Source organism: Rhinopithecus bieti, unplaced genomic scaffold (genome assembly GCF_001698545.2).
Source record: "Rhinopithecus bieti isolate Rb0 unplaced genomic scaffold, ASM169854v2 scaffold_64080, whole genome shotgun sequence".
NCBI classification, from domain to species: Eukaryota; Metazoa; Chordata; class Mammalia; order Primates; family Cercopithecidae; genus Rhinopithecus; species Rhinopithecus bieti.
The window spans coordinates 89,484-102,020 of NW_016824189.1; the positions used below are offsets into that span (position 1 = coordinate 89,484).

The window sequence follows — 12,537 nt, forward strand, 5'->3', positions numbered from 1 at the left end:
NAAGAAAGGAAACGCACAGATGAGAAGGCCATCTAAAGACAGCAGTAGAGGTTGCAGTTATGCAGCCACATCCAAGGGATGCCTGGAGCCACCGGAGGCTGGAAGAGATGAGGAAGGATTCTCCCCTAGAGCATTCAGAGGGAGCACGGCCCTGCTGACACCTTAATTTCAGACTTCTAGCCTGTAGGGCTGTAAAGAAAATAAATTTTTGTCAAGTCACCAAGTTTGTTGGCTACGACAACCTTAGGGAACTAGTATCTCCTAAAGATACTGTTTCTAAATAGCTACAACAAAACCTTGATTGTTTTATAGAAGGGCACATGGTCAACCAATACCATTTGAATATGGTATTGAATATGGTTCAAATATTTTAATATTTTTTGGAACATTTTGAGTTTAAACTGACACAATATATATAAAAACACACATTTTTTTTTTCATTTAACGAACACTGGAGTATCTACAATTTACCAGCTATCAGAGTAGAACGTGTTGGTGAATAATAGACAAATACTTATTGAGGGCTTACTACATATCAGGTTTATGCTAGTGATCCATCAGCAAATCAAAGAGATAAAATTCATTGTTTTCATAGACCCTACATTCTAGAGCAGTACTGTAGAATTTTCAAAGATAGCAAAAATGTTCTGCATCTGCATAGACACTAGCCACATATGAATACTCAGTACTTGAAATGTGGCTAGTGTGCATGATAAATTAAATTTTAAATTTTATTTAATTTAAATTTAAGTATCCTCATGTGGTTTGTAGCTACCACATAAGACAGTACATTTCTTGAAGATGATACAGTTCACACCTTCAAGGTACAAAAAGGCTAACTCAGATAATTAATCAGTAATTATACAGGTATAAACAGTGTGATAAGTGTGGCTGAAGTTCTGTGGGAGCCCGCAGCTTTTTTAAGTTACTTTCTGTTTTTATCTTCCAACCTTTTCCACCACACACTGTAGATGTTTATCAGCAAGATCAGAACAGAAAGCTACTTTATCCAAGTGTTTTGTTTATGGAAGCCTTCCTATAGAAATTGATTATCTGTTAGATAAGACTTTTTTCTAATTATGTTAATGTCTTCCGTCGTCACTGCTGGCATATGTAAAAGTAACATAGTGGGGTGGTAGATATGATTTCTAAATTGGATAGTTTACCAGGGAAATCTGGGTGACAAAAAAGAAATATGTATTTCTTATCTTCTGTTTTGAGGTAATGGGTTGTCTAACAATAAATCACAAGTGTCTCCCACATGTATTAAAATGTCTGTGACCTAATATGTCCCATTGGCGCACTTACAAGCACGTGCTACATGGCACAAGATGATTCTTAATGACAATGGAAGCGACAAAATGGAACTTTCTCTTTTCTTTGGATGCCCTAGTTTTAAATCACAGACTCCATTTTAAGAGGCAAATTATTTCTCCTTGAACAATGTCACTATCAGTAAGCTCTTTTCTTCCAATCCTTGACACACATACATACCACCTAAATTACAAAGCAACTTTATTAATAAAAGAATAGGGTGCTGACGAGTTGATGGGTGCAGCACACCAACATGGCATAAGTATACATATGTAACAAACCTGCACGTTATGCACATGTACCCTAGAACTTAAAGTATAATAAAAAAAAAAAAAAAAAAAAAAAAAAAAAAGGAGAAAAAAAAGAATATATTGTCAAATGAGCAATGTTTGAGTCCAGCCACAAGGGGGCAGCATCGGCAAACATAGACTGTCCTCTGAAGTGGGTGGACAAAATAGTCTGATTGGTTTTCTTAACTTGCAGTCACCTCCCCTTTCTTTCCAAAATGCACACATCTGCTTTCCAAAATAGACTGCAACTATTTCTATTGATCTGGAAGAAGCTTATACCAGGCAACCCATTTAGGAGCAGTTGGATGAAGAGGAAGGAGAGGGAGATGCTACTCATCACATCAGTGTTGGTATTATGGATGCAATTGTCACGTGAGTTTGAGATGTCCCTGACTGCTTCCAGAGAATAAATCCAACAGGATAGAGAAGTATCTGCAGGCAGGGAATGGACTTTCTGTTTGAAGAACAAGAATTAAGAGAAAGGGACAGAAACAGAGAGAAAGAGACAAAAAGAATAAAGGTTGAGGGAGATGGGAAGGGAAACAGGGACAGAAAGGGAAAAAAGAAAAGAGAAGTGAGAGAGACCCGTGTAGCTCAGGGACTAAATATCTACTCTGATTTTATGTGATGCTTCCCATTGTCTTTCTAAACAGAGGTGAATGGGCAACAAATAATGCAAATTCCTCAGTACCAGCATGTACAAGAAGGAGAGGACTTCACCACGTACTGCAATTCCTCAACTACTTTAAACAATATACAGTGGTATAAGCAAAGGCCTGGGGGACATCCCGTTTTTTTGATAGTGTTAGTGAAGAGTGGAGAAGTGAAGAAGCAGAAAAGACTGACATTTCAGTTTGGAGAAGCAAAAAAGAACAGCTCCCTGCACATCACAGCCACCCAGACTACAGATGTTGGAACCTACTTCTGCGCAGGGCACAGTGCTCCCCAAGCACCTGCTGCCTGTCTCCAAATCTTGCCCTGGGTCTTCAGGAGCAGATCATCCTACTCTCCCCAAAGAGCAGGAGCCAGAGAAAGCCAAAGTCACAATGTCTGTGAGGATATCGAGCAACTCCTCCCTATGGCAGTAGGAATGCATGTAGAAATTCACTCTGTTAAGACCTGGAAGAGTTTAGCAGTTTTATTTCCTAAAACTTAACTACCGGTTTTCTTCTACACAGGTGTCTCAAAGAATTCGAATTGTCTTAGGAAGAATCGGTGGATTTTAACAAATTGTGATACAGATATTTATATAAAAGTCTGAGTTCATCTTTCAGTGCAGTGGTCCCCAACATTTTGGCACCAGGGACCAGTTTTGTTGAAGACAATTTTCCACGGAGCAGGGTGGGGATGGTTTAGGGATCCCCCTAACCATAAGGGAAACTGTTTACCTCAGATCATCAGGCATTAGTTAGATTCTCATAAGGAGATAGCAGCCTGGATTCCTCGCATGCGCAGTTCACAATAGGGTTCGGGCTCCTGTGAAAATCTAATGCTGCTGCTGATCTCACAGGAGGCGAATCTCAGGCAATAATGCTCACCTGCCGCTCACTTCCTGCTCTACGGCCAGGTTCCTAACAGGCCACAGAAGGTTACCGATTCCCCGCCGCCGGGGGTTTGGGACCCCTGTTTGGGTGGTAGCAGAGGTTTCCAAGCAGTTTCTTTAAGGTTTTAGCTCAATTGTATTGTGGAAGATTTGAAAATTAAACATTTTTCATTAAGTACACAAAACTTAAAAGAAGTTTACGACCAACTCCCTGAAGAGTCACCTCTGTAGAACTCATCTGCTTCAATGCAATGCAGTCCAACATAGCATAAAGATTATGCATGCCGTAACCACCTTTCCAGAGAACTGAGTGAAGAGAGCTCTTTTTAAAATGAGGAGTTTAGACGAAACTGCAAGTGACCCATGAAGAGATTTAGGCATGGTCTCTCTTTCACTCTTCTGACTGCAGTTATATTCCCCAAGCCCAGATGAAGCTGATGATTCAAGTTCTGGTAGCCATGTTCATTGGTCTAACTACCGGGAAATATTAGCCACAGATTTCAAAGGGTGTTCACTGATTTCATCAATTACTTTATTTCTCAGTACTTAACAAAGATTTTTATCCTGGGAAAGAGAGGATAAAAAATACAACTGTATTGGAGAGTTTAAACATTCAAATCAAGTGATATTGGTCAAATAAAGTTTTTGCACCTTTCTAATAAAACATTTTGTAGTCATAAAATTGTTGTGATGAAAATGTTGTGACATAGGAATTAATTTAATTTATCGAATGAACAAAGTCAAATACAAAATAGTACTATGCCACTTATAAAACAAAATAACATGCATATATGAAAAATATGGATGGGAGCACATTCACATGTTATGAGTTAATTTCTAAGAGCACCATATTATTTAATAGTTGCTTTTCATCCATTATAACATTCCAAGTGTATTTCAGAGTTAGTGGTCCAAAAACAGTTATGTTAAAATTACTGTAAAAATTATTTTCTCCTCTTCTGTCATAGTCTTGGCCCTTTTGTCCTCTCAAACTATTACCTTTTTTGGGGGGTGGGGGGCAGGTGGGTCTGACTTCTCCCAAGAAGTTTTCCTTCTTTTCTCTTTTTCCTTTCATACATTTTCTGTGTGTTTCTGCTACAGTCACGCCAAAGTAAAAAATAATACTAATTAACAAAATCGCAAGCACTTGAAAATAGACATGAATTATAAAAGACCTCATAAATAATTCTGGAAAGATCAAAAAATGACCTTTACTGCCAGTAGGGGAATGATTTCATCCATCAAAACAGCTGCCAGAGATGATTCACATAAGAAGGAAAACACACACACACACACACACACACACACAAACACACACACAAACACCACTTTACCAGTATAATTAGGATCTCATTTTGATTCTTTACCAAATTTCAGGAAAGTATGGTCCGATATTTCTTGGTTTCCCTCACTGATTGTTTCTCTTTTATTCCCAGTGTATCTTTTATTAAGCACACATGAGGGGCTCTCATCCTCTGATTCTCCAATATTTTCTGTCTGGGAGACACCATGTACAGAAATAAGGGGTGGACTGACAATTTCAATTTGACTCTAGTGTCAAATTGAAGTGTTTGGCTTGTTCCTCCAAAACCCTTTCTTCATAGGATTTTTTTGGAAGGTTTTCACAAAGACTGCACCTGACTACTGTACAAAAACACATCTGTAGAATCTGCTTAAAAGACCTCCTTCAAGGTTGCAGTGAGCATAGATCACGCCACTGCACTCCAGCCTGGGTGACAGAGTGAGACTCTGTCTCAAAAAAATAAAATAAAAAATAAAATAAAATAAAATGAAAGACCTCCTTCAGAAGGCATTAATCATGCTTGCCTTCCTTCCTTCCTTCCTTCCTTCCTTCCTTCTTTCCTTCCTTTCTTTCTTTCTTTCTTTCTTTCTTTCTTTCTTTCTTTCTTTCTTTCTTTCCTTCCTTCTTTCTTTCCTTATTTTGTCACATCCAATGTGTATCTCCATGCTATCTAGAGTGGTTAGAGTGATTCTCTATCCTTTACAATGATGGGGTCCATTAGTCCACATCTCTGCTTTTCTTGCTCACTCACAGGAGATAAGATTAAAAACAAGTAAGGATAATATTGCTTTATGAAGCAGGTATTACAATTTCCAACTTATAAAGAAAGAAATTGAAACCTCAAGATATTAAGTAACTTACATCTACTCACCTGTAAGAATGGATAAAGTTCAAATATATGACAATTTCAAGTACTGTTTAGGCTACACATCAACTGGAACTCTCATACATTGGTGATAGGAAAGAGAAATGCTCAGCACTTTGTAAAACAGGTTGGCAGTTCTTATAAAGTTAAACTTCACTTACAATATGATTCATCAATCTCTCTCCTGCGTATTTAGCCAAGAGAAATAAAGGTTATGTTCACATAAAAATTTCCATGTGAATGTTTACGGAAGCTTAATTCATAATTACTGAAACCTGGGAATGACAAGATGTCCTTCAACTGGAGAAGGGTTAAACACATTGTGGTTCATCCATATGACTGAGTACTACTCAGCAATAAAAAGAAATGAAATATTGACTCATGCAAGAACATGGATGAATCTTCAACGTGTCTTGGTAAATAAAAGAAACTAAGTCCAAAGGACTATATATTGTGTGACTTTATTTATATTATTAATACATATGAGTAGAAGCAAAACTATAAAGATAGGAAACAGATCAAAGGGTTGGTGAGAACTGTACCATAGACCTGTATACCACAAAAAGTAAATCTTACTGTGTAAGATAACTAGAATGTGAGTGGAACCCCAAAAGAAATAGAAACTGTAACAAATGCATCCAACAATATTATAGTGAATAATGTAAGCACAGTGACACTGTCTTTAATGTGGAAGAAAATAACTAACCTAAATAATTTTTGAAAACAGTATTTTGAGTAGATACTATAAGACAAAGGCAAAAGAATGGCACACAAATGCCATTCTGTAGGTAATAAATTTATTTGTCAAGGGGTATGGGTTAGCAATTCTTAAACTAATTTATGTGAGCATTTGGATTGAACAAATGTATATAGGTAAAATATATAATAGATGATGAATCATGAGAGCCAGATTTCTCACTGTTGGGAAAAGTAATAAATAATGAAGGGAGAAATCTATGCAGACCCAGTGGAGTTGAACTCATGTTTTTTATAACATTCATAGGTACAGGTTGATACATAAATAAAATTATTAGGAGACTTGAGTGCTTTCTGATGCCCAACAGCAAAGCACAAGCCTGTGGTTACTTTATTCGAATTGATTCAAAAGCCTGAAAGACCTTCAGCAAAGTAGATAAGAAATGTCTGGGAAACCTAGGTGGTCTTGATATTAGGAAAGATACAGTATTTGTGTTGTCACCATATTTAGTTCTGTCAGTATATCTCTTTGGTTTTTGTATTGAGGCGTAATACACATACAGTAAAGTGCACTAACATTCATCAAATGTTTGTGAATGTTTAGTTATGCACATCCCTGTGTAATAATCCTCCACCAATCAAGATGCAGAATATTTCCACCAACCCAGGCATTATTTCATTCCTCTTTTCACTCAATACCTACCCCTAGAGATAACCACTATTCTGATTTCTATTGCCTTAGATTAGTTTTGCTTTCTCTTGAATTTCATATTAATGAAATCATACATTACATTTTTATGTGTTTCTTATGTTGAACACTGTTCCATTGTATGAATATGCAATCTTGTTTATCTACTTCTTTGGTAATAGAAATTTGTGTTGTTTCGAGTTTGGGGCCATGATAAATACAGGTACTATAAATGTTCTTATGTAAGTCTTTTTGTGAACATGTGAAATTGTTGAACATTCTTATATAAGTTTTACTGTTGTAGTAGAATCACTGGGCCATAGGACAGGCATACCTTTACCTTATTAGAAGCTTCCAAGGCGTTTTTGAGGTTATATCATTATGGAAAAGAGTTTCAATTCTCCATAACCTTGCTAGTACTTAATATTGTTGGCATGTATTATTGAACTTTAAAATTTTGAGATTATTATAAATTCACATATATTTTAAAAATTTAAGGCAGGTCATATGTGTCCTTTACTCAGTTTACTCCAGTGTGTAAAACTATAGTACAATATCACAACCAGGATATTGATGCTGACTCAGTCAAGGCACGGAACATTTCTATCACCACAAGGGTGCTTTCTGTTGTCCTTTTGTAGCCATATTAATTTCCTGTCTGCTCCCATCCCCTCCTTCATCCCTGGGAACTATTAATCTGTCCTTCATTGTTATAATTTTGTAATTTCATATACGTTGTATAAATGACCTTTGGGGACTGACATTTTAAACTCAGCATTCTGCTATATTTTGTGTATTGCCAAATTTGAGAAGTTTTTGGCTTTTACTTCGTTGATACTTTTTCAGTCCTACTCCCTTTATTTTTTAGTACTATGATGAAAGGAATGTTAGAATTTTGTTATAGTCCTGCAATTCCCTGAGGCTTGGTTCATTTTTTTTAAATCATTCTATTTTCCCTTTGTTATTCAGATTGAGTAATTTCTTTTGTTCTATCTTCCAGTTCACTAATAATTTTCTCTATCACCTCCATTTTGCTATTGAGCCCATCTGGTGGACTTTTATTTCAGCTATTTTTAAGTTCTAAAGTTTCCATTTTATATCTTGGTTCTTTTTTATGTATTTTACTTCTTAGACTTTCTATTTCCTCCTGAAGCTTTCTGTTTTTTCATTTGTTTCAAGCATGTTTGTAGTTGCTCTTCTAAACATTTTCATCATGGCTGCTTTCATATCTTTATCGGGTAATTTTACCATCACTTTCAGCTCAGGATTGGTACCTATTGATTGTCTCTTTAAAATTCTGTTTGAAATCTTCTTGGTTCTAAGTATATTGAGTACATTTTTTTTTTTAATGAAATCTGAACATTTAAGTATTGTGTTTGAAACTCTGGATCTTATTTAAAATTTTGTTTTATCTCCTTTCTCTAATGCCACTCCAGCAGGGGAAGGGGAACACCACCTCACTATCTGGTAGAGATAGAATCCAGTGTCCCCATTCAGCCTCATTGACATCAGAGGGCAGGGAGGATCATCAAACTGCCAGGTGGGGGTTGGACTTCTGGGTCCTTATGTACAGATGAATCTTGAAAAACATGAGGGTTTGGGGCACCAACCCCAGGCATTCAAAATTTGTATACAACTTTTGGCTCCCCCAAAACTTAACTACTGATAACCTACTGTTGACCAGAAGCCTTACTGATAGCATAAACAGTCAATTAACACATATTTTGTATGTTGTATGTATTATACACCATATTCTTACAATAAAGCAAGCTAGAGAAAAGTAAATGATATTAAGAGAATCATAAGGAAGAAAAAATATGTTTATAGTACCATACTGTATATAGCAGTTCTGTAAGTTTATGTAGTCTGTTTACAAGATGAATCATCTGTCTGAAATTGCAGGCAACGGCAACTGCAGCTGCAGCTTAATGTCAAGCAATTAAGTTTTTTCTTGTAAGGTCATGACTTTTCTCTGCTTCTTGGGAGCACATCCAACATCACTAGTGGAATTTTGTATGGATCCCATGGTGTTATTTAAGGTTTACACTATTGGACTAAACACAGTGAAAAGTATGTGAGAACTGTGAGAGATGACTTTTTACTACAATGGACAAGTGGCTGGAGATATGAACTGCTCATGTGGAGATAATTAGCATTGCATTTTAAGTAGATACTCACAAACTTGAGCTCACTGCAATAACAACAGAAGGTGGCTACAAAATTATTACAGTAGTACAGTATGTACTATAATTTTGTGCAGTTGTGATTTAATACTGCATATTTAAGTTTGTGTGCATTTCTCCAGACTCCAAGTGCCACCACATACGGTCTGTGTTTGTGTGTTTAGTTTTGATACATTTAAAATTTTTATAATAAATTTGTGTATGTTTTATGGTAGTAAGTGGTAAGGTAGACTAGTATTTACATGCATTTTACACATTCATGACATATCTCTTTCTTAATTTTATTGATATTTTTAGACTACATTGTGTGTTTGCAAGTTTTTTCAACTTGTTGCAAATCTCCAAAAATTTTTCCAATATATTTATTGAAAAAAAGTTCGCATATAGGTGGACCCATACAGTCCAAACTTGTTCAAGAGTCAACTGCAGTCTCCACTGTAATGTATTTTTCTTTCTTTATGATTAGGGTTTTTTTGTGTACTTTAAAAAATACTGTTGTCCACTTCTAATATAATACAGTTGTTCTCCTGTGTCTTCTTTTAAAACTTTATAGCTTCACTCTTCACATTTAGGTTTCTGACCCATCTGGAATATGTGTGTGTGTGTGTGTGTGTGTGTGTGTGTGTGTGTGTGTCTGTGTCTGTGTGTGTCTGTGTGTGTGTGTTTATATATATAATTAAACAGTTACTTTGGCATTTATATTGAAAAGACTATTTCTTCCCCCATTGAATTGCATTGGCACCTTTGGAGAAAATCAAGTCATTACATGTGTGTTCATCTACTTCTGGACATGATTCTGTTAGATCGTCTTTGTAACAATTCTCATATCAATAGGCCATTTTCTCTTAATTACTGAGGTTTCACGTAAGTCTTGAAATCTGGAAATGCAATTCCTCCAGCTATCGCCCACCTTTTTTTTCAAGGTTATCTAACTTGTTATAGGATTTAAATTTCCATAGATATTACAAAACAGATTCTCAAACTTCTACCACAACAAGTTTCTGGTAATTTGATTCAGATTTGCTGAGTTTATGATAAGGTTGAGAAAACTGAACTGATAATAACATATGAGTCCTTAGATTTATAAATATAGGCCCTCCATTATTTAGTCCTCCCCTAATGTCTTTTAATTAATGGTTTATAATTTCAATTTTGATGAACTTTATATCCTTCATTAAATTCATCATATTGCTTATTTCATTGTAATGCATTTTATTTTATTTCCAATTGCTTTTAGCTAGAAATCTAGAAATAGAATGGAATTTTTTATTCAATGACTGTGAATCATCCATTGTTCTAGTAGTTTCTTGACAGATTCTTTTAAATTTTCTATATTCAAATTACGTTATCTATGAAGAAGTAGTTTTACTTCTTCCTTTCCTGACTTTATGTATTTTATTTTTTTCCTGACTTGATACCAGTTATTCCAATGTGAAAATAAATGGAAGTCTGATAATGTATCTTGTTCCTAAACTCAGAGAAAAAATATTCAGTATTTTACCATTAATTACAATGTTAGCCTTGGATATTTTTATAGATACTCTATCAGATTAAGGACTCTTTTCTACATGTCTAGATTGTTGAGAGTATTCATCATGTGAGGGTGTTGGCCTTGTATCAAATTCTCATGTGTGTGTAAGTTTTGATAAATTTAAAATTTTAATAATAGATTTGTGTATATTTTATGGTGGTAAATGATAAAGAAGTTTAAAATAGGTTGAACCCATTATTTTGGTTTCTTATCAAGCAAAGGAGGAGAAAACCTTACCCGTTATGATCTCAGAGATCATATAATCTTCTAAAATGTAAGTTACTCTGCAAATACTCAATAGATTGGACAAATATATTTTTTATTCTTTAGAGCTATGCAAAATACTTAATGATTTCCAATACCATTAAAAATATCACCTGTTGGTAGCCTCAATTGTCTTCCAAAAAATAAAGGTGATCAAACTAAAAGCAAAAAAAGGAAATTGTGTTCATTACTTTTCTTCTCCCTTTGTTGATATAACAACATGATATGGTCCTCCCTACTTTAAGTAATTATCTGTTTTTTCTTATATTTTCAGCAGTACTGTCCTGTTAACTTACATCTTTATGATCCGGTACAGAGTAGGCTCTTAGTGAATATTTTTTAAATGAATGGAGTATTATTACCAAGACTTTTACTCCATGTCTTTGTAGCTTGATTTTTCACACCCATGTTGGGGAAATTTATTGTCTATCGTTGAATTTTTGCCTACAAATCTGACCCTATGTTTACCCCATTGTAGTCTTTGGTTCCAAATGTATTCCAGATAACTGAAAGAGTGCATATAGAATAATTTAAAGATTTTCTCAGCATAAGTTCAGTAAATTTGTCAATTATGACTCAACTATGCATTCATGAAACAAGTAATTATTGAGTGCTTATTCCAGGCCAATATCTCTTATAAGCATTGAATAGTATGGGCTTTTGAACCAGCCTTTAATTATGGGATGATTAGAAACAAAAGAGAAATTAACTCCACGTCAGCAATTGAGAATTACAATGGGAATATTATTGAAATAACAAATTAATTTAAAAAATAGTTAAAACCTTTCTTGGAGTGTTAGAGGACTGATAAAACAAAGATGAGTACAGAGGTATTACAACTAAGTATCTACCTTCAAACCTGATAAAAGGGTCAGAAGGGCTGACTTTTTGCCTGATTATAGCTACCCAGTTCATTCATTCAGTCAGTCACAAGAGGGGGCTGCTTCACCTTAAAACTTAGGTTTCTTTCTTGGAGAGGGGACACTAAGCTTATGTTCCACTTAAGTTCCACAGAAAACAGGAAAAAAAGATACACTTTTATCCTCTTTAGACAAATTGTACTTTATGATCTCTTATTAAGTGTGTTATGGCTTCAAGAGTTCCGGGACCCTTACACCGATGTACTAAGTCTTCTCAGAGCACCTCCCTTAACACTGCTTTCTCCAAGTTTCACTTCCCTAATCATTTCCTACCTCCCCTATTCCCTACACCTTTTTCTTCCTTTCCTTTACCTATTGTTACCAACCCCCCCCAACCTTGTTTGCTTTTCCTGGTCTCTTTTCCTTCTGCCTCATTGTCCTTGGTGCACACAGTAGCCATAAGCATGAGCATAGAAATTAGGAAATGAACTTTAAGGCCAGAGAGTTTAAGGCGGATGAGAGCTAGCACCATTTATGTCATTAGTCACCATATCAATAACAGATGCACTGAGAAATGTCTACTTAGACAACAGTCAATACATGATTCCAGAGACCTCTATAGAAAACCCGAGTTTTGGGAGATTTAGCTTTCAGTGTCAATGTTGTTAATGCTTATTTTCCCCCTGAGCACATCACTTCCTACTTTTGAACCTCTCTCCCATTTTCTAGAATGTAGATGGGAACTTTAATCTCCTTACAACACAGAGCTCAGTATAGGCTTCTGGGATTTAATGACACTTTCCACAAGCTCCATGGAGCAGAGGACAATTTATTTGGTACATTGAGGAAGAAATGATGGAAGAAAAAGTCTGGGTAGATACATCCTTATGATTGATTTTCCTCATTCAGTGCCAGCCTCTTAGACTTTAAACTTCATAAAAGATTTCAGTAGACACCACCTGAGTTGAGGATGTCTGGTTGATACCCTCACTGTCTTCTC

At 35.6% G+C, this 12,537-nt stretch overlaps 1 gene segment (V, D, J or C); it reads left to right on the forward strand.

Annotated features, from left to right (window-relative positions):
• The first annotated feature begins 1,777 nt into the window (after positions 1–1,777).
• LOC108522087 (Ig kappa chain V-IV region B17-like) lies at positions 1,778–2,760 on the forward strand. The segment is given in 2 exon segments: positions 1,778–1,976; positions 2,258–2,760. Coding segments are annotated over 2 exon segments (660 nt in total).
• Positions 2,761–12,537: the final 9,777 nt, after the last annotated feature.